This window comes from Pipra filicauda, unplaced genomic scaffold (genome assembly GCF_003945595.2).
Source record: "Pipra filicauda isolate LSUMZ 115617 unplaced genomic scaffold, ASM394559v2 scaffold12_size5214236_pilon, whole genome shotgun sequence".
NCBI classification, from domain to species: domain Eukaryota; kingdom Metazoa; phylum Chordata; class Aves; order Passeriformes; family Pipridae; genus Pipra; species Pipra filicauda.
In genome coordinates this window covers 2,098,003-2,121,698 of record NW_024103763.1, presented here as the reverse complement: position 1 = coordinate 2,121,698, position 23,696 = coordinate 2,098,003, and the positions used below count along the sequence as shown (strand labels likewise).

Below are 23,696 nucleotides of genomic sequence, written 5' to 3'. Positions count from 1 at the left end.
TGCAAATAACTAAAAGGAGCAATCTAGTAAAATCAGTCAGAAGTTATGCTCTGAATCAGGTATGTTTTCTGAGAGGGAAATGTGTTTAGGGCACCTTAATGAGAGGCAGTAATTTCTGCACTCAACTCTCAGTTTGGATCCTAACTTAGTTTACTCTTGGGATGGTCTCTTAATTGTGATCTTTAGTTTATGTAGCCAAAAATTAATATAAAAATCAGTTATTTCATAGTTTGATAGCAATAAACAAAAGTTTTAGTGAAACATCAGACATTTTTCAAGTAAAATATGAGATTTTCTTCAATGTACTTTACATATAAACTGTGTTGTGACTTTGGACAACGATACAGTGCGGTGCAATCAGTGACATTTTAAGGATACACAGAACGAACTTTAGCATTGAATTAAAATTGCATTTATTTAAATAATATAGCCAAGATACTCTTTAATTAGAATCGCAACCTATGCAATCACAATATTATTAATCTCTCTGTGAGAAAACCATTATGCAAGTGTGGATGCTATTACTGTGCTAGCTTAAGACCATGGATAAATCCCTGAAAAGGCATCTACTGCTCTCCTGACACTGCTTCCCCTATCACATACAGATACAACTTTCATCTCTGTGATAGTCCATGTTGTAAACATCCTTTTGTGATTTCCTCACACAGTAATATTTTCTGGAAACAGGAGACCTATGTCTTTCCATTAATTTTTCACCTTTTCAGGCATCTGCAGCTGGGGGAAGGGAAGAAGATGCTTGCTACTAACATATTTGTTTCACGGTGCTGCCAACTGACCATCCTCCTTTCTGGCCAGTGTTCGTGGAAATCAATCTGTTAATTTAACAGCACGATGCTGTTAAATTTCTTGTCAGATTCTGATGTGCTTAAAAATGTGCTATGTTTGATAGTTATTTGAAGTGTAGTGTTGTGTTATTTTTTCTTATGCACTAATTTTTTTTATGAAATGCAAGATGGTGTTAGATATGGAAGTTCTTTAAAAAACACCCATTTCTTAAGGTGAATACACTTTCCCTCCTAGAAATTGTTCATGTTTTTTTAGCTGAAAAATGAGTAAAAGCTTGAAGCTTGAAAAGGTTGATAAGTCAAAGCACTCTGGATGCATGCAACTAATTACAGGCAACATTGAAAGAATTAGAATTTTTACTATCTCTCAAATCCACTAACTTTTTTAAATTAAACACTAGAGTGGATTTTGCATATTTCTTTAGGTAGAAAAGAGCACATAGCTTTGCAGGTTATATTTAGCAGGAATATATTTTTTTTTCTTTAAAAGTGTAAAGATGTTGCTACTTTTCCCTTCTACAAATCTGCAAGTCAGGAAAAACTTACAGTAACAGGAGAAAAAATAACAGTTTTCTTTTCATGGAAGCAGAAAGCTTTCATTAATTTTCATGAGAGTCTGATGACCTGTTGAACAGGAATACTCCTGTAAAACTATGGACTCTGTTCTGTTTACCATTTGACTGTTATTCCACCCTGTGCATGATGTCATTTCAATGTGTATCAGATTTTCACACTGCTTTTAAGTGATGCAGCTGTTCCATAGTTTCTTTGGGGATACAAGTCCAAGATTTTTCAGGCTGTAGGTTATTTTGTAGCATCCTAAAGATACTTGGTTTAGGTCCATCCAATTGTATTTGAGCTGTTTGCATGTTAATATTTTACAGAGCTCCTCTCTGGATGATAACATACAGCAGCACTCAAGAATGAGCACGGGAGTTTGGGAATACTGCCATGAGTGTGGCTGTGTGAAAAAAAGATTCAATGAACGGTCATGCTTCATTCAGAAAAAGGGAAGATTACTACCAGTTTTCTAAGCTTGTCATAAAGGGGGGAATAGATTCGTCTGGGGAAGAAAGTAATTACTTAAGAACAACTTTTAATTATTTAAAATGTAACAGTTCTTGGCAATTTAGAATAGGAATTCAAAATAAAAGTTTAATTTCAAGCTGTTGTAATATTATCATCCAGATGTGCTTGCCTAAGCCAAAGAAACATTGGGGTCTTGTAAAATATATCTTAACTTGCTCAGAGGCCTCTTCTTTTCCTGGGTGGTGGATGGGAGACCTCTGATAGCACCCTCTGCTAAAGCTTTCTGTGATTTTGGGTAATGGGTGCTTGGCAGGGAAGATGAGTAGGATGTGTCAGATCTGGGTGCAGCTGCACAGGGCTCCTGTATGCCCGTCTTGTCCTGCTGAGGCAACCTGGGTGGCCCTGAGTATCTCTGGAGCACTGTGGTGAGGCTTCCCAGCATGGCCACAATCTCTGGGCATGTAGTGGTAGATGAATGAGAAATTTGGAGGTGACCTGATGCTGTAGGCACCCTGTCTACAGGCTTGTTTCTCTTCTCACAGGATATTACCCTCCCCTTTGGGACGGTGGTGTCCCTGCCCATGCCACCCCCTGCAGCCCTGTTTATCTGACCTTGGGCTGTTGGTCCTTGGATGACACAGATGTGGGCTACCCCTTCTATCCCTCCTTTCTGTGGCAGTAAACTACTCCAGCAAAGGTGCTGTAGCCTCCTTGGCAAAACTAGCTCAGCACAACCCCTCAGGGCACCCGTGGGCCGCCCTCTGTGCCCTTGTCCCTCCCTGTGCTTGGCCAAGAGCTGCACTGGCAACGAGCAGTGATCCAGGCACTGGGCAGCAAAACCCAATGCTGGGCTTAGGCTGCCACCAAAGACACCTCTTCTGACTGCTGCTTCTAGATGGCACTGGTTTAACAATGCAGATTGATTTTAAAGCAAACAACAGTAACTTCCTTGGTCTTTAAAAATGGGCACTTGGTCAGCATAGTGCACTCTTTTTGAAATTAATTGCTCAGGTTATTTTAAATAAACTTGTCTCTTAATATAGTCCTTTTACATATTTATTGAATTGGCAAACCAGTAATGAAACTTTCTTATTACTGTCCCTTTTTGCAGTATGTAAAATCAAATTGCACTTAAAAGGAAGTGTAGATTACACATCCCTGAAGTGAATTTCTGAAAAACAGTTTTCAGTTCCACATATAGTCACTACCTTTTCCTCTTTTCAACCTGGACCCCCTCAAATAAAATTACTTCTGTTTTGTCTGTGTCAATATGAATTTCAATAGGAATTGAACTATGTTGGAACTGAAAAGCATGCCTCCTATGCGGATATTGATTTTCTTCAATTTATTGTTGACTGCTTCTAATGTGACTTTTTCCTCTTAGGCCAATTTAGTAATTTCTATTCAAATGATAAGCCTTCAAGACCTGTCTGAATAGGCAGAAAACTGTCAGGGAACTAAGTAAAAACTGAAGATGAACTTAATTTGAAATTTATAGTAAACTCAGAATTTCCCTGTGCAAAGTTAAGTTAAATTGTTTTTATTCATGAGCTGCTAAATTAAATACATCAGATTTAGTGCTTTGAAGTGATTTTTTTTTTCTTTAATCCCCGCAACTCTCATAGACCAGATAATCTCCCATTTATTGCAAGGTAAGGCATATTTCAAATACAAGATACAGTTTATCTCTGCAAAGTATGAAAGTACATTTAAAATAATTTTTAAAATGCTAGCATAACAAAAAAAAGCCCAATTGTATTTATATTCCTCTGGCTGTTTCAGTGAGAAACATGCAACATCCTACCAATTTAAATTGGAAGTATTTTACATCCTGACTCCCTAATTGAGGCCAAATCAGAGGCCTCAAGGCTCTTTGTGCTGCTTTATTCAGCAGACGGATTCTTCTCCAGAAATCTGTCTTCAGTTGTTACATTAGGGAATTACAGTGTGCAGTAGCTTATGTACAGAGATACATTACATAAACTGTATTCCTTTTCGGTATCAAGTGAAACCTTGCATATGTCCTCAGTGACATTATGTAACTACGGCGAATGTATTGCTTCTAAGCAGTGGTGGAAGTCTAAAAGTAAGAAAACAGTGTTGTAAATAGCAAGGTATTTTTTCAATTATATCATGATGTTCAGACACAAAGCTTGGACTCAGAGACATTTCATTTAAATACTGTAGAAACACAGTGGAGACCTCACCAGGATGTAGGAATTGAGCTGGAGTTGATTGCACTAATGTTTCATTTTATTCAAAGTGTGATAGCCATATGCTTAGTACATTGGACTGAAAATAAGAATTTTAGCATGCTTGGAAGTCTTCTGTAGATACTGAAAAATATTCTCTAATGATGCATGTTGTCAATACCCATTTTCTTTGCATACTATAATATTACTGTAGAAGTACATTCTGAATATAATGAACTTTGCTCTGGTGAAAACAGGACAGGTAGGTGCACAGGAGCTGAGGAAAGAGTGATGAGGTTTGAGCAATATCTGTGATTCCAGGTGGTTGGTAAGCATTAGAGTTGGCTTAAGCGTCATGTTCATATGGCAGTACCAGTTCTTAAAATAAGTGATATTAAACAAACACAGTGAGGTTCTGTGTAGTAGGGAATAAGTAGCAACAACCTACTTGTAATTATCTTGCTTAAGCATAGGTAACAAATATATATTTGTGTCATTGCACTATAGCAATGATAAGGACCATCTGCACTCTCTTTGTTCACATTGTCTATTTCATTTTTTCAAATGTATTGACATGACACAAAATAACCTTTTTAAGGTTAAGTTACCTTATCACTTCAGAGGTCTAGATTTTTTCTTTTCTCAGTTGGGTAATTTTGTTATTAATGTTGTTCTTGTACAAATTGTGAAAGTGGAAAAATATTTATAAATGTGATCCTTTATACATCAGTAAAATTTAGTTGTTTGTTTAGGGGGGAGGGAGAGAAAAAAAGGTAGAAAAGGTGTCAAGTTTACAGAAATAATCACCTTCTGACTCTACAGGCCAAGACTTTCAAGGGATGTATGATTCCATGTATTGCCAATCTAAGTGCCAAACTTGAAAGAGCAGGGTTTTAACACCTTAAAGCACTTCACAATAGATACCTAGTAATCAGGCATTATTCACACTTAACACTATTGTCATTGTCAGTTGTAATGTTTTATTATTTGAAGTACTTTTTTCAAAAATGCAAAGTAGATTATTCAGAAAGTTCTATCCTGCATTTATAAACAAAGAGTTGTTACTTTCCATGTTAGTCAAGTTTTTAATTTTAGAATATTTCAAAATGCTGTAATTAAATTAGGAAAATTTTACTTTGGGCTGGACTACGTCAAGTAGTGATTGGACTACATTTCTGTCATTGATTTACTGTATTTGTTTCTGAATCATGAAAGAAGTACTATTTTTAAAAAGGCCTTTTGTTTCTGACTTTATTTTTATAGCAGTGTGAAGAGTAGAAGATTTTCTTGAACTGTTTTGTGCTCGCATAAGCTGCTAGGAGTAGTAGTGTATGACTACATGTGGTTAGTGGACTTTAAATAGTAACCATGAAGTACCAAATGCTCAGTTTTGAAATGAACTGTCAATGCAGAAGCCAGGGCTTTTTAACTTTCTAGTTTCTAAAGTCTGTGTACCAGAGATAAGTTTGAAAACACCTTGAGATTTAATTGTGCATTTGCAGTGAAGTAACAGTAGTTTATTAATTCTAAAACCTGAAATGATGCATATACATGGTAATGCATTATAATAATTATTTTAGTTTACATGATTTTTATGCAGTAATGAAATTTCGACATTTCTAGAGTTAATTTCCTTTAATATATATATATACACTCCTATAATGTTATTTTAGTAATCTTATTTAAAAAGGGAACATTACATATTGAATACTGTACCTCAATTTTATTGTAATGATTTTACTGGTTACCAGGTGGGGTGGCAGTTGAAAAATTTGGTGAATGCACTACGAGAGGATCCGAGTGGTGTTATCTTAACTTTGAAAAAGCGACCTCAGAGCATGCTTACCTCAGCACCAGCTTTACTGAAAAATATGAGATGGAAGCCCCTTGCTCTGCAGGTAATGAAGCTTAATCATAAGTCATACACCATCATTTTAACTATAGATTATCTCAATGATGCTTTATTGTGCTTCATCCTCAGCAGCATATGGATTTACTCTTGTATACTTTGAAGAATTGTTTCTGAAATTATTTCTCTGAAGTTTGTTCTCATAGGCTTAATTGAAATTAAACCTGTTAGAACTTTTCAAAGTTAAGAAGTAATCATCCCAGTGTTCTACAGTGCAGAAAAGTAGCCTCAGATAATTTTTCTAGCCAAGGGAAAAGAAGCATGCTTTACAAATGGATAAATTTTAGTTTGGTTTCCTGTGAAGATCTCAGTACAATATAACCTCAAAAAAAGAGGGGAAAAAACTGTTTGAGTTCTCAGTTTGATCACTCATGAAGTTACAGGAAAATTTATAAGGTGATTGTATTCAATAAAGCACTTGACCATCAATTTTTCTCATGTAAATAAAGTTGTATTTGTGTCAAAGTTGCCTTGCACATAAGGAGGTGTTAGCATAGGATATCAGCTGGGCACCTAATATTAGTAAGCCTGCAATATACTGAAAACAATGAAATGGTTTCATTAAAGCTTTCATGTTTACCTCTAGGATAAAATGTCACTGTGATGGATTACTCTAGGAAATAAAAGTTATGTTCAGACTGATGAAGTCATGTAACCAACAGATGGAACCAACAAATAATCTGTTTTTCAATTCAATTCAGATAGAATAATGTTTAGCAATTTATTTTCTTTGGGACTTTTTATTATCACAGTAAAAACTCTAATTAAAAATTAAGTACATTTCAAAGATAAAAGACTTCTGCAAAGTTTGGACAAAAGGAAAATGAGATATGAAAATGCCACTGCCATTAGCTGTGGTCTTTGCCGTTTAAAATATTAAGAGATACCTAGAAAGAACTAATGCTGTGAAGAACTTTTTTCAGATATGTGTATATATATATATATATGTATATATATATATATGCATATATATATATTATAATGGTTAAATGCATCATAGTCTTTAAAACTGAGTAAGTTTTTAAATAACTGAGATGTCTTGATCTTTCAGATGTAAAGAACTGACTAGACATATGACAAAAACTTTCAACCAGAAATATCTTATTAGCGTCTGAACATAAAATTGCAAATCTGTGTGCATGTTGTGAGTGCATGAATGTCCATACTTGAAGGCTGCTCTTTTATCATAGCTGTAGTGAGAATATAAATGCAAATGTAAAATGCACATCATTGCCTTAAATGGGGTCCAGTGCTTTCAGTCTAAATCCTGTTTGGATGAGTTTGGTATTTCTTTGTGTGAATTGGGCCATTCTCCTAAATACTCCTTTTTGCTTGACTTTATCGTTTGCCACTAGAATAATTGTGCTGAAGTCCCCACAAGAGAAGTTTCTGACAGGTACTAGGGTGTTACTCAATGGATTTAGCTTTTGATATCTACTATATACATATCTACATATCATTCAAGTTTCTCATTTTTTCTCCCTTTGACCAGCAGACTTACACGAACAGTTACTGCTTCATTCATCTTGGCCTATTTTAAACTGATCTACCTTAGATACAGGGAATTTGACCCAGCACATGCCTCTTTTCTATGCATTTGATGGTAAAGGGAGTCTGGACAGCCAACTTGAATGTAGTTTATCTGTATTGGATGGCACTGACCCTAGATAGTGTTCTTCTATAATCTTACAGACTTGGGGAGTTGGGGGGCAATGGGAGTATTGGGTTTGGTGTGGAGTTTTTTTTTGCTGATAGCATAAAGAATATTAATATTTTCAAGGCTAATATGAATACAAATAGAGATCCTGTTAAACATTACAGATATAATTCTGGTAACATGATATTATTCTGATTTTATCAAACGTGACACCAGGAAAAGGCCAGAGCCTCATTCAGCACTTATGTGTGCAGTGGGCATATGTGTGTCTGTTACAATTTATGATTTTAGCGTGAGAAACAATAGTTTTCTTAAGTAGGCGGAGTGTGGACAAAGCTCCAAGGTGAAGTGCAGACAAACTTCAGAAGCTGCATAATGTAGAAATTTGTGTTGATTTATGGAGATCAGAGTTGAACAGATGTTAAAGTCAGTTGATGTTAAAGTTTAAATGTAGCCTAAGTGTGAAATTGGTACCATACGTTATATCAATAACAAGCAGCAAAAGCATTGGGTGCAGTATAATTTTGTAGATGTAAAAATATGAACAAGTTATGTTTATTTAGCAAATTTTCTGGAAAAAAAAGTCTTCGGAAAAACTGTAAGTATGGCAATTGCAATTTGACCCTCTGACTGGTGTGAAATTTCTTATATTCCTGATTCATGTAGAGGGGCTATCCTTTGTTAGGAACTGGGAAGGTAATGTGAGAGAAGAGGGGGAAAGTGACAGCAAATAGCAAAAAAACATAAGGGAAAGCAGTACTTACATCACCTTTGCAAGCAGGGGAGGTTATGACAAATCATTTTCCCATATCAGGATGTCTTACAAAAAATAACTGAGATCATTACAACTGTGCTGTCATCCCAGAGTTAAGTTAATTGAACCACATGTACAATTCAGCAGACACAAGCTATAAGGAAATTATGATTCAGTAATAATTCTGTTAAAGTGCAAAATATGACCAAAATATTCAAAAGATTGTAGAAGGAGATATGGGGATGAAATTCTGATAAAGTGGGAAATAAGAGCAGCAAAATGACTGCTGTGGTTTTTTTGGTTCTGCAAATAGATTGAACACAGAAAAATGTGGTGTCACATCCTAATCATATTGCAATGAATAAGGTGGGAAGGTGGAAGTTTGCCCTAATGTAAGGAGGCTGACACAGAAGCAGAGACTTGAGGTTTTGTATGCATCCCACCAATGAATATATTTAACAGCTGATGTCGTGGATGTAGAAGGTAAATATTTCAGTGAATTAAATTAGGAAACTCATTTACATTGAAATGTACATTGTAATGTTTTAATTGAGAACCTTCAAAACTTAATTTTAGCTTAAAGTAAATAATGTTGAGGCATTACTGGTAAATTGCATTCTGCTTGTTTAGTCAGTAATTGTGTATGAGAACATGAAATTTGCCATTTGCAGCTACATGACAAGCTAGGCTTAATGGAGAGATACTAAATATGCCTGTAAGCTGGGAAAGTGCTAGATGAGTCTTCCAGTTCAGGCAATATGCAGGTACTACCAGTGGATCAAGCGGTTTTATGTGTGACAGGGCACCCTGGTAGTTAAATTATAAACTCCGATAGTGAAATTTTTTAAGAACTTTCTGTCCACTGTTAGTGATCTAGATTAGCTACAAGCCAAACGAACATTTGTGGTCTCCATGTCTGGAAAACACTTTCAGACCATTCAGATATTAAGTGCTTTTTAATTGACATAAATACTTCTTAGAATATTCAGTTGTTTACTTTTAACAGCTCTGCCTTCACGTCACAGTGTTGCCATGAATTAGGAGTTAAGTGTAGGCTACGTTATTATTGATTAATTCTTTGTGTTGTTTTTTTTTTCTTTTTGGCAGAAATGTGGTATATTCATTCTTTTCACAAATATCCTTAGAATAAATATGAAAGATTAGGGAAAAGAAAGAAGAATAATTATGCATCTTGTGTAGCAGTCCTGAAACTGATATTGAATGACTTGATGTACAGTCAAATAATACAATTAGCCTATGGCTATACCATGCATCATTACATAATAAGTTTGTATTTATAAGCGCATTAATTCCAGCTCTAGGGTCAATCACTACAGAAATAAAAAACTTTTTTTTTTTCTTTTCCCCCCTCTTGTGTCCTGATTAAAGAAAATGCTGTTTGGTTGGGTTTTTTTTCTCTTTTCAGTCAGTTGATTGTCTGTTTTAATATCCATCAGTATCCAACCTCTAACTGATAATCAAGGTTCTCTCATGATACATTTGGAATCATATCCAAATTTGTGAAGTCAAGGGATTTTTCAGCCTACTTTTGTCGCTATTGCTTTTATAATATTTGAATAAGGCAGCTGTGGCCTTGGGGAATTTAGTGGTTGCCTTTTGCAATTGAATGTATTCATTAATATGGTATTGTACCATGAATTTTAAGATGTTATGCCTGCAAGACAAACCTTACTAAATTTGCCTTTCAGTTACTTTTCTTAATACTCTGAGCAGTTGTGTGAGAACCCAGAATGATATTTCAGTTTGCAATGTTTGTATTTCTGACTGGGCTGAATGTGGTGAACAAACCAATTAACTTTAACCTTTAATTTTTTTATTTTTCTTACTTTACATAGAGGTGACTTTATCTTTGAACTCTCCAAATTTTTGTCTGGTTCAAAACCTAACTTAAATAAATGTTCTCTACTCTAGATTGTCTGTTTTATTTCTCCTTTCCACTTTGTGTTATTCTGGGGAGGTTTCAAAGGGAGGCTCCCCGAAGTGCTGTTTGAACAAGGGTGGAAAGCTCAACAGAGAAGATTCTTGGAGCATATGGAATTTTATGTGAGTTGCTATCATCACTCTGGCAAGAGCCTAGCTGCAAAGTCCTCTGCCTTCTGGAAAATGCTTTGTTAATTAGTCAAAAAGAAAGTGGACTTTACTACAGTGTGGAAGACTCTTCATCTATTTTCTTTATAATACAGCAAAGGAGTGCTAGAACAACATGTGCCATGCTGTGGTTAATTTGGACTACACCCACCAAAAAGGCTCTTCCTCATCTCAATGAGATTGGGGCAGGTCAAGCTGCCAGCCACATCTTGTGTATTGACTGGGAAAAAAAACCTTCTGACCCCTCCTTCACCAAGCCTATTTAAATGTCACCTTTTGTATATCCAAATAGTTCACTGTACTGTTTTGTATTTGATTAAATTGTACTGTTACAAAATCACCAGCAACTCAGTATCTGTAGTTTTTTTAGTAGGTTTTTTTGGATTAGATATGCATCATATTTCCACTATGGTATATCCAGCTTTTCAGCCTCCTAAGAAGCAACAGCACCAATAACAACACTCCTTTGAAAGTATCGAAAGTATTTGTTTGAAATATTTAGTGTATTTCCTTACTTGATTATATTGCCTCCTTCATTCATCTAGAGACAATGCTATCATCATCATTTATGATTAGAATTAATGATCCTACACTTTTTAATCATTAAATTTGAATAAAATATTACCTTGTTTGCTTTTAAGTTACTTGTTTGTCTTTCAGCTACATGGGAACTGGGCATTCTTTGCAGCACTGTTAAAATGGATTCTGACTGAATTAGTTACAGTATTGCATTACTTCACATCATGGTTGTTCTTATAAAAAGTTTATTTTGTTGGAAACATTTTGTTCAATGAATTGTCATAACCTTGATCCAATATGAAAAATATATTGGCAGTAAAATCTATTTACTGATGCAAATACTGTATAAAGATAATAGAATTTAAAATTTTGTATTGGTTTTGCTTGTATTTGGAAAAGTTGTATGCCTTTTTTCTGGAGCAATGTTTCTCAAACTATATATTGCTGGTTCCAAGGGAGTTCATGAAAGGTTCAAAGAGTTTTAAAAACATTAAAAGAATTTTAGATAGTGTATATTAAATATTAATTACATTCATTGTTTAGAGGGAAAAAGCAAAAATATTATGCTGACTCACTGGGGACACCCTCTAAGTTCCTTCAGGATTGGGGATGGGAAAAGCAGCAATAGGTCCCAGTAGCAAGAGGGAGGTGGGGAGTGCATGGCAGAGCTAACCAGGGACAGAACAACTGCGAGGGGAGAGGGGACTTGGATGTCTGTGTGCTGTCAGTCAGTACTTACAGGGACCTCCTATTTCCCTGCATTAGAGAAACTGATGTGCTGTAAGTAAAGATGGTTGGTTACCTCTTCCCTGGCCAACTGACTGTTTGGGAAAGGCTCCATGAAGACTAATGATCCGGAAGGAGGATGGTGCATTCAAAACGTTTAAGAAATAGTACTCCAAAATGTATTGAAATATGGATTTTGTGTCTGTCATTGTGGGTTAACATTGATGCAGGGTCATTTGTGGAACATTTTTTAGGTTACTCCAAATTTTAATATGTAAATTCTAAACTTTTCCTGCCAGGCTATTCCCGTGGGTCAAGTATTTAACTCTTTGGACTTGAAAACTTTTTAGTTTTATTGCTGTATCAGCAATCCCCCTTGCCCTGACCAACCTGCCAAAAGGAACTGCAGCAGGAAAATCTCTACTCCTTGGAAGTTAATTAACTCAGGGATATCACTGATCTCCAATGCATCCAATTGAGAAATACTTGAATGGAGTTCCATGTGGTTTTCCTGTTCAATGTGTTGCATATGTTTCACTGAGTGGCTGCCATTGAACTGGAGAGCTACATGAGCTGATTTACTTGCAGATGACCAGATTGACTTGACTTGAACGGTTGAGGTCTCTAAATTTCAATGCAAAATGTCAGGTAGATGCACCATATACGCAGGCCATGGTCTGAAGGCTTTCTTTTCAATCAAGGGGGTCTGAAGACTTTTAATTCCTTATAAAAATGAAAGCTGAACTCCTACAGCACAAGGTGGTAGGTACAACAGTGCTCTCAGTGTGTTGAGCTACTACCAGGAGAGACCATTTAAATGCTCTTACCATGTAGAAATTCTTACTGAGCTGTTACTTTACTGGTGAAGTCTTGATAACTACTTTTTTATTTTAAAAGTGGCAAGCAATTTTTAAATTTGGATTTCCCTTTTTCTTCTAATTAAACAGCTTTTCTGTTTCTGCGGAAATAAGCAGAGAGTTGAGTTTGGCAGTACAAAAGAAATTTGGAAAAGACACGAGAATGTTTTGAGACAATCCTACAGGATTGTGCTTCCGTTTGTACTAGATTGTATTACAATTTCTATACCCTTGGGAGCTCCAGGTGCCCTGGGAAGATGTACCCACCTTGCCATCCTGTGAGGTACCACATCCATTCAGACTTTCACCAGCTACACTGTATTTTCACCTCTGAAAGTGTCTGACGTGGGAACAGTTACCTTCAGTAAACTAGATAGCTTGTGGTTTTCTGTGTTAGACTGAATACCATTTCTTCCTATTGCATTCACTGTTTTAACTACTTTCCTGTGCCAAAAAAATAAACTAAAATAGGCATTTTTCAAAGATTTACAAACCCGAACTGATTTCCAGCATCAACCAGCAAATTGTCTGGAGGACAAACTGAGCTGTATGTCGGGGCTGTGTATTACACCAAAAAGAATCCTCAGACTTTAGCAAATTTTTTTTTATTTTTTTTTTTCCAGAAATTAACTCAGTATCAGTAGTATTTAAATAATTGCAGCCAGGTATTCCAGGCTGTAACATAAGGGAAATTCTTCACCTGTGTCCTCTAGCCCTCTGGCAGCTTGTCAGGACTGCCACAGGCACATCAACCCCTTGTACATCCAGATCACTCTTATGCTTGAGCATGACTTTCCTTACATGACATAAACTCCTATTGAGTGCCACCAGTCTAGTTTCTGGGGCTCCCTTTCCTCTTATCTACCTATTCACGCAGGTAAAGTAAAGGGTTGTCTTCCTCCTGTAATTAGACAACAGCAAACCCCTACCCAGGCTGTCTTCCTCCAAGTGCTCCTGCTGGTATAAGCCATGAGCAAACAAATTGGGCTTAACAAGTGTAAACAGTATCTAAGTCACAAAATTCTGTTGGTTTACAATGAAAATTAATACGACAAGCTACTCAGCAAGGTGTACTTGTCATAGAAGTGCAAGGTATCAAAAAGGAAATAACCAGTGTTGTACTAGTGAGTGGTTCAAAAACATCTATGGCTACGTTGTCACAGATGAAAATTAAAATATAAGGTTTTTGTTTCTCTGAAAGTTGGGGGGGGGGAGGGGGGGTTCGGGGTGTTTTTTATGGGTTGGGTTTGGGGTTTTTTTACCCTGTTTTACCACCAGCTTTATTCTTACTTTTGCAGACTTTTGTCTTGTTTTTAGTGGTTGTAAAGTCTTTTACTTGTCTGATTTTGTGTGTGTGTCTTTCTTTTTCTCTTCCTGTAAATACCAGTAGTCTTTCCTTGGCCTGGCTATGGAATACTCACATTAACTCTAATGAGCAAGGAAAGAATTAAGCAGTATCATTGTTTATAGGATGCAGTTTTTGAACATTCAAAAAGAGAAAACTTTTGTCAGTTTGTAGCTGTTGCTTTAAAGGTGGACTTGCAAAGTTTTAATAAGTCAATTTTAAGCATACATTTTATTATATTTGAGATAAATAACATCTAACACAGCTCTGTTCCTAAAACAAGCAATAACTGGCTAAAGCATGGGGTTTCCTAAGTGATATTCATTGTTCCTATGTACAGATTTTAAAAAATTAACACAATGGTGGGGACTTCACTTGATAAACATAAGTTTGAATGGCTTATCGCTAGTTTATGAAAGGCCAACATTTTGAGGAAGTTTCTGCTGTTAAACTTTTGGAGGATTCTGCACTATAGGCATAATACTACGGTGTCAAGATTAGTATCTAGAAAATGAGAATTGGTTATTCTGCACAGGAACACCCTTTTGGTCTGTTCTGAAGTATTGTTAATAGTACTGGCAGAAGGATCTTTCTATGCACCCATTCAGTCAACATTTAGAGCTTCTCTGCCGTCAATACAACATGAAATGTTTTATTCTCCAGTAGTTACTAAGGTCAGAAATTGGAGGTATAGTGAACTCTCTTCAATCCCAGCTCTTCTTTTTTCAAGGAGTTAAATTCCAAAAATATAGCAGGAAAAAACTCTTTCTAAGCAAAACTCAGCATTTTTTAATAATAGATCAATTTTAAGGTATACAACAATACTCTTGTACTTGCTGTTTTGCTTTTGCTTTTGCTTGAGTTTAGGTATCTCACAAACCAAGCCACATAAGGCTTTCCTTATTAGGTAGACATGTTATTAAGTAGACTACAGCAAACAAAGTTTTCTTCTCATTTAATTTTTCTGTATCTATGTAGAGACTGTTAGAAAATCTTGCTATGATTTTCAACCCTACAGTGATTTAATAAAGTTAGTTAAACTAAGGAAGAAAAAGGTGTGCCTAATTCATGAGATAAAGGGAGAGATGTGATTAAGGAACGATCCTGTTTGGACTGGAATGATAGCTAGAATGCATGATTATTCTGTGAGGAGGGTACAATTTATTTACCTGTGACTAAATGTTATTTCGTGAGGAGAATGCCCAGGGGAATAATGAAAAATAATAATCTCCCATTGATTCTGTGTGTTCTGAGGATGCAGTACCTGATTTAACAGCATCTGCAGGCATAAACTGAAGCGTTTACAGTTAATTCTTAAGCTGTAGAACAGATGGGGGGACTTGACATTTAATTTAATGCCTACTTACGCACCTTTTACTGTAAAGTAGACTTTTTCTTTACAATGTTAGTTTAATTAAGGAATTAACTGGATTCTGTATGTTATTTAATCGTTACGATTTCAGCAGTAGCTCTACTGATCACCATTTTTATGAGCATTGGCAATAATCTTGCTATGCTGAAGGGAAAAAGATGTCATCAGAGGAGTCAATTTTATAAGCACAATGCATAAGCATTCTTAGATCTGTCTCCTTAGCATGAGTGTTTTTTAGTCAGTTTAAGAGCACACAAAACTATTTCTTTAGCTTTCTGAACTATAGTCTGTTTATGGCTTTTTCAAATAAAAATGTATAATATTTAAGGATAATCTTGATTATTTCTCTTTCTCTTTTGAACCAGCCTCTTATTCCTAGAAGTCCTACAAGCAGTGTTGCTACGCCATCCAGTACTATCAGCACACCTACAAAAAGAGACAGCTCTGCCCTTCAGGATCTCTACATACCCCCTCCTCCAACAGAACCTTATGTTCCAAGGTAAAAAATATCATTTCAGGGTACAATTCAATGTAAAAAATATTTTTGAGGTAACTGAACATTTCATTCCTACCCATTTATCAACCTGCCCTGCAGAATAGACTGCATTTTGCAGGTGAACTGATTATTAAGGGTAGATATGTTGAATCAGACTCACAGTGTTCTGAATCAATCTATTGTCTGCAAAACCAAACAGTAACCTTTAGAAAAGAGGGCTTAGTACCCTATTTTATCAAATATGGGGTAATCAATTGACTGTAACAGTCTTGTCCTCTTTCAGAAGACCAAAAGTTACCTGAGACCCTGAATCTGTAACCAGAAAAGAAGTTTGTATCTTTCAACAACAGAAATTATTAGTCCTACCATAATGTTTTCTTTTTTAGATATATTTGATTAGATAGCATTACAGCAAATTTCAGGACTGTGTTTTGGTGTGGCCACTCTGCTAGATTGTGCAGTGACTGCTGTTCCCTGTAAATGTACCTGTTACTCTGACCTGCCACCTGGAACAGGCATTGCCATCTCTTCCGGGTCTCTGGGCTTTCTGAGCCAGAAAAGCAGCAGATCTTTCTTGCAGATTCATCGACCTGCCTTTATGTGACCTCAAATGATGCAGTGTAATTGTATAATGTGCACAGATGCTGCTTTCCTAAAATTTTGAGAGAATTATGGTCCACAAATAATACAGAAGTAGCTACCCAAAAGTCTAGGAATGTATTTACGAGGAATCAGAATTTTTAAAGCTTTCTGTATTCTTACACAGAGGCTATCACATGTCTGGTCAATGTATTTTTAAATTACTTCTTACTTTTCTTTTAGTTAGTCTGTTAGTTTAGTCTTTTAGTTCTTGGAAAGTCTGTAAGGGCAGCATGTCCTTTCTTGTACCCGAGTTTCTTGTAGCTGAGTTTTTCTTAGACTTTCCTATCAGTAACTCTTCTAGCCAATTAGTGAGACGGATGACCTGATACTGGCAAGATTTTCCAGGGAGTCATCCAAGAGTGAGGTATAAGGCATATTAAATTGCTTAGTGGGGAGCAAAACTTGTGATTCTATGATAAATTCTTACTCTTCAGAGATATGAAAAACCTTCCGGGGCAAAAGAGTGACTTTGCACTTCATGGTGACATCACAAGCCTTTAGTGAAGCCTTGTGTCCCATGTTCCTTCCTCATCCCTGCCTCATCTGTACCTGACTTGGTTACTATTTCTTGGGAAAAAAAAAAAAGGCCATTTTATTTCAAATGTGACATGTGTAACACAGTTGAACTTGCTGATGTAATTAGTTTAATGTTTGTCTTAGAGCGAGATAGACAAACATAATGCATTCACTATTTTTTTGTCTTTTAATTAAATAAAAACACAGTCAGTCATGACATTTGACTTGTTTACAGAAATTGAATTTATATTTTATCTCCCTCATAATAATATTTTATTATGCTTATGTAAATGTTTTAAAGACATGGTTTTCAGAAAATTGAGGGTAAAGAACCAAGTATTTAATTCTAATCCATTAACAAAAAAGCTGGGGAAAAAAGCCCCCAAAACACAGTCTTAGGTTTATTTCTTTTTGAATGCAGTAGCTATATGGTGAAGACTTGTTGCTCCTGAAACTATACCATCTTAAAAGAAGTAGTGCCTTTGTAATGCTTCTGATCATGTTTACCATCACAAAAATACTTTTATTTGATAAGAAATGCATCCTCTTTATTGAAGTATTTTTAGTGATCATTCAGTACTCATCAGTTTTTGAGTTCTGCTCTAGAAATTGAGATCTTCAAAATGTATTTTCATTATTTATTAATAACATCTCTGAAATCATTATGATAATGCAGTAGTTTGGACCAATTCCGATTAAATCTTATAATACATATTAGCACAAGCTGTAATCTTATGGAGAGATTAAACTTTGTACATTTGAATTTTTTTATCACCGTAATCCTAATGGACTATACTTTATTTCACCTGTCACATAGTGTACAGTGTTTCTGCATAATTTGTTTTTGCATTACATCAGGTTTTTTGTCCATGATTAACTATATTAAATCATGTCTTTATTTTGGGTATTATCAAACTGTTCAGCATGTGTTTCTCAGTTTGTTGTTGCCATTCCAAAAGAAAAAAACAAAACAAGCAAGCCCTCCTTTTCTTACTGGAATAGAGTAAAAGACTTGACATTTTTACAGAAATTGTAAAATCCAAAACCAGGCCACCTTAGTGATGATACCCACAGACAGCACAACTGCTGACATAAACTGCACACGGATGGCATGACAAAAAGGGACCAACAATTTCCACGTGGTAGTTCCTTAGAAGTGTTTGTTGTAAGTCAGTGCCTGCTCAAATTTGTGAAATGCCTTTGGGGATGAGAACTGCAGCCTTCATCTCCAGCGGGCTGTGGCAAAGGGTGTTTGCCTGGTGGCTCTGCACTTAACTCCGCGCTCACAGTAAAGATCCCTCCAGCTCGGGCTGCGCTGCTTTCCTCATGCCAGCCCCTGATGAGGGTTGCAGCACTGATTAGCATCTGGCTGTTTTGTGTCAGTCTCCATTGTGTTACCTGCTGGAGTCCCCCTGCACTGTCAGCACAGAAAGTCTTTCTGTGATCAGAGGTGACTCCACAGCCCTGCTGAGGCTGCACCATCCCCCCTCACTGAGCCAACACCAACCCTGCTCTGGGAAAGCAACCTGCCAAAGCAGGGACAGAAGGACTCCAGCAAAAGGCATATGGCCCCAGCTTCTCTCTTGAATGTCTCCTATGCATTTGGCTGCCCAGGAATAACTGTCTGATTAGGTCTTTTGCAACCCTCTCCAGGCACAATTCTACCAGCAGGTTTACTAAATGAGCCCTGGTTCACCTAGTACAAGAGAGGACTCCTAACCCAGTACAACTTGCTCTCTTGGTTGATGCCTTTGAGTAGTTTGCATTTTCAAAGAGTGGGGCAGGGGTGCAGGAAAGCAAAAATTATTATCTTGAGGATCTGACACAAACTCCAAAGTTAGCACTGTCCTGGGATAGCAGCTTATGAGCAGGTGTTACACACCATATTTGGTACTGCGTGGATGTACCTGTACAACTTCTAGACCTGGACGGATTGTGCAAGACTATGTCAGATGTCTGTACATCATCTGCACCTGGTTCTTCTTGATCTGAGGTTAATTTGTAAGGAATCAGATTGAGTTTGCTGGTGCTCCATATAGCCATGTCTTAAAACTATATGATGTATTTAAAAATGCAAATCTGGAAAAGTAAGGTAAGCACTATTCCTCTGCCCTAAATCACAAGGGCAAAAATAACAAGAAATAAAAAGGAGCAGCTGCACATCAATTTTATTTCTATAATTCTTTTCAAGATAAACCAGTGAGATTAATAAGTCTGTAAAAGAATTGAATAAGCAGAGATGTGTGAGGTAACTGGCATATACAGGCATACGTATGCATATATGAGGTGTGATCCTGATGTGGGTGGATGTCATCATCTGTTTTGATGCATGAAATACTGATATAGGCCTATGTTTATTGAAACATTTGCAGTTTAAAAACATCAATGTTTTATCTCAATATACTAAAACCCTCTCTTTTTAATTAAAGGGATGAAAAGGGAAATCTCCCCTGTGACGATGTTGGCAGACATATAGTGGGCAAACCGGTTCATACAGGATCCGAATCTCCAAACTCATTTCTTGACCAGGAGTATCGGAAACGCTTTAATGTGGTTGAAGAAGATGCAGTTTTATACTGCTATGAATATGAGAAAGGAAGAACAAGTGGTCCTGGAAGGAGAGAGAGCACACCGACATATGGTATGGCATTGATCTAATAAAGATAATCACCTTTCATTGATTTTAGGATTTTCGTGCATCTGCTTTTGTTTTTAACCATGAAAATATTTCTGGGGCCATTGATTTTGCTAAAAATTCTATACTACTTTAGTCCAATTTCAATCTAAGAGCTTTATTCTGTTAAGGGGAAAAAAAAATACTTAACATGTTAGGGAGAGCAAGTCCAGTTTTATATCAATGGTTTTTCTGAATATAAATTATATAATTTTGTTATCAACTTAATTTTCCAGATTATATTTCAGTATCATTTTATAGAAAAAAGCAACTAGCAGAAGCCCATATTTTTTTACTAAAAATACAGGATGAAATTGTTCTCTCAGTATAACAGCAAGGCTTGTATAAGTTTAGTAATTCATTGTTGGAAATATTTTCCCAGATATAATAATGATCACAAACACTTCAGGTTTACCAAGAGATGACATGCTGCTTTCATGCTGCACTGCTCTCTAAAACTTTTTAATTTTTCTTTAGTCCTGTAACTTCCTATATGGGAAGTGATGACAATTATATATAGCAATTCCTCTTTATTTGAGATTATAGGTTGTTTAAGGAAGAATTTTGCATGTAAACATGCACATGCATTCATGCTACTTCCACATCTTGGATTTTTGGCTTATTTGGGATGAAAATTCAGAAACAATTTCTGGTGAGAATTTCGATGCTCAAACCCTTGTACTCCCAGTTATTTTCCCTTTGAACCTGTTGGAACTCTTCCCTTACCTATTGTAACTTGTTTCAGACTGGGAGAACTGGGGGGTTTTTTGCCAAGTAAAAAATTGGACAGGCGTGGAGTTATTAGGCTGTAGAAGAAAATGAACCTGTTGGAACTCTTCCCTTACCTATTGTAACTTGTTTCAGACTGGGAGAACTGGGGGGTTTTTTGCCAAGTAAAAAATTGGACAGGCGTGGAGTTATTAGGCTGTAGAAGAAAATGAAGAGGAAATATCATGTTTAAAAAAAAGTATTTTGACTGCTATGGTGTTAGCTGAGCACACACTTGAATATTTTTTCACCCTACTTGCTATGTTTCCTCAATTTTTAAACTGAGCACAAGCTGTATTTTGGAGTTGTTATAGTAATCCTGTCATCATGTAGCTTTGTGAAGAAAATTGATGTAACTTATGAGGAAGCATAGATTTAGTACATCATGCAACCAAGCTTCAAAATCACCTGGGAACCTCGATATAAATTGAGCTTGAGCTGTGTGAAGTATCCTCAGGACCTGGAGCAATGTGCTTGCACAACATTAAAGGTTGCATTTTCATAAAATGCACCTTTTCTACACAACTACATGATCCTGCTGCAAAATCTTCAGTATCCTTTTGATTTCAAAGTGTTTTCTAACAATGCCCATTCTGTGCAAAATAGCTACTAAGTTTTTGAAATGAATGTATCAATTTTATTGCTCCAGTATTTCAGATAATACAATTGGTGAATACAGTCAGTTCCATTACCAGAGATGTACTCTCTGTTCCAGACGTTAAATTTTAATACTGGTGGTTGAAAGTGAAAAAAAACGCATTTCTTCTTCAAGGACTTTTAAATCTATTATTTTGTTATAGCATAGCTTTTTTAGCCTTTTTTTTCTCTTAGCAGAAAGGGTTATAAAGACATGGATCAAAGACTGCACTGAAAGTCAATCATTATTTAACACATTTGTTATACAGCTTTTCATGTTTGATCTCACTTCTTTTTTAATGAATTCACACCATCAAGTTTATTTCATTTAAATGTGTTTTCTAAAAATATTCTAAAAACATTTCAGCATTAAATTCTAAAGTTTCCCACATATGGCATTTGTTATCATAAGGTTTGTGGTTAGGCATGACCTTAGGTTTTCACAAAAATCCGGAAAATGGCAATAACTCTCTTCTGGCTTATGGTGATCCATTAAAGAAGGTCAAAGAGAGTTCCAAGGCCTAGCGAAATTGTTTTTAACATGTACTGATCATTAGTTATGTGATGGTGTCAATTTTTTTTTTTAAATAACTTCTCAGTCCTCTTTCATGAGAGGTTAATAAGGCCCTCTATAATTTCTTTTTTGGAATATTTTTACTTTTTTTGACAATGTTAACAAAGAGACTTCTCTTTTATGCTCTTACTGGCTTTGTATAAATTTGCTAGTTGGCTTTGGAAAGCTTCTGTTCATATCCCATGGAAGAAATTTCCTGAGTATAGTCAGCAGGGAAAAGAGATTTAGGGAATTCAGAGGGTGACTAGGAGAGGTAACAGGTAAATGAAACTTAAGGAAAGAAACAAATTTGATCATCGCAGTTTTAATGCCAGATACAAAATCAGGTGAAGGTTTTGTATAAAATTTGTTATGTTACTTTTGATAACCATCAGACTCTACAAAATTTTGTAGCTTTTGTATTTTGTTAAGTGTGCAGTATCTATCAATAAAATATTGTGGGTTAAGCCTTACAAAGAAAATAAAGTTTTATTTCTAGAAAAAGAAACTGTTCAAAGCTACTTCTGATCAAGTAAACATAAGCTGAATATAACCCTACTCAGGAAATGACTTCATAACTGTGTGTGCTAAATCTCATTGGTTTCAATCAGACTTAAATATGTGTCCATAAATAATAAAATGAATGATAAATAAACAGTTTAAAATATACATTATATTACTGAACAGTGATGTATTTGTGACCTGATCCTGTGGTTTTTACAGAACATACAGCTTTTTTGTCAATTTTTTTTCAAAAGAATAAAAACTTTTACCATTATGCTGCCTGAATGGTATTGGCATGTTTTCCATGGACACAATACATCTGTAGGGAGATAAACATTTGAATATTTGTTTTCATTATAAACAGGTCTTTCTTTTTTGACGTATCGTGGGTTTAACCTCAAAAACGTGGAATAAGACCTTTATGTAGGGGTTCTCTACTAAAACAATTTTCAAGACTTCTGAAGTTTCTACTTGTAGCTTTACTACTTTTAAAATCAAATTATTTACCCAGTTTTTGATTTTGTGACTGGTAGATTGATTTAAAGAAGAATGTAGGCTGACCTTGTTGGGAAAACATTTTGTTTTCAGTCTTACAGATATTGTGCTGTATGCTACTCTGTGTTTTGTTTAACTTTCTAGAGAATTCAGACCACTCTAAGTAACTCACTAAGTTTCATAGCACATTTTCACTGATTTCAAACTATATTTGTGCAATCCTTAAGCAGGAATCATAGTTTACAGCATTGTTTTAAACCAATTTGGCAGCTTCCAAACAAATTTAAAAGACAGGATAGTTTTCGGCTTTTCTGGTTAAAGTCAAAGTGAATTTGGCAATAATAATGTATTTTGCTTTCCGTGGATGAAATGCTACAAAAGAAATTACATGTAGAGGTTTTCTACTTCCTTTCTTACTCGGTCACTGATGGATCTTTTAAGCCCACCAGCAAATGTGCTGTTTGTGAAGGTACTTTAGTGATATGCACACATTTCTGTTACCAACAATTCACATATGCTTTAAAACAGTTCTCCCACGTGTGTGCCAGGAGCTTCCAGAATAATAAATAGATATTGTTCAGTGAAAATTTGATTGCGTTTGTCAGTGTCAGACATCAGTCCGATGAAGATTTTGTAGGACACTGGGTTTATTTTCTAAACTTAAAAAAAAAAAAATCCATCAAAAACTTAGCTGCTTTTTTTTCTGTTAAAGAAAACAGAACTCCTATCTTAACCTCTTGTTCAGGGGCAACACTGCATCCTCTTTCATAACCAACACTGTAGAATAGCAGCTTAGCACATAATTTGTTCTTTCTTCTAAAGAATGTTAGTTTAATGCTGCCTTATGGTGTGTGATCTCAATTTTTTTCTCTCTTTCCAGGGAAGCTAAGGCCTATTTCTATGCCAGTAGAATATAACTGGGTGGGGGATTATGAAGATCCCAATAAAATAAAAAGAGATACTAGGAGAGGTAAGTGATTTGAACACACCTTTTATACAAGGCATTATGGATTTTTTCTTGCTTTGAGCTATATATTTCAGCCTCATTTTGCTGCTTGCTTAGCTATATATTTTTGTGAACCTGTTTTGGGGTTTTCTCTATCCCATATACCTAGTTTTTTGCAGCACATATTTTAG

General features: G+C 35.8%; 1 protein-coding gene across 5 annotated transcripts in view; it reads left to right on the top strand.

Annotated features, from left to right (window-relative positions):
- Window positions 1-23,696, top strand: part of CNKSR2 (connector enhancer of kinase suppressor of Ras 2) — a 210,175-nt gene that overhangs the window by 108,820 nt on the left and 77,659 nt on the right. For 3 of the 5 annotated variants that reach the window (XM_027731127.2, XM_027731123.2, XM_027731124.2), the window contains exons 9-12: window positions 5,779-5,925; window positions 15,641-15,774; window positions 19,359-19,570; window positions 23,440-23,529. In XM_027731127.2, the coding sequence (XP_027586928.1) occupies window positions 5,779-5,925; window positions 15,641-15,774; window positions 19,359-19,570; window positions 23,440-23,529 (583 nt within the window). The remainder of the gene's footprint in view (window positions 1-5,778; window positions 5,926-15,640; window positions 15,775-19,358; window positions 19,571-23,439; window positions 23,530-23,696) is intronic. The other 2 variants (XM_027731128.2, XM_027731125.2) reach the window with 1 other exon arrangement.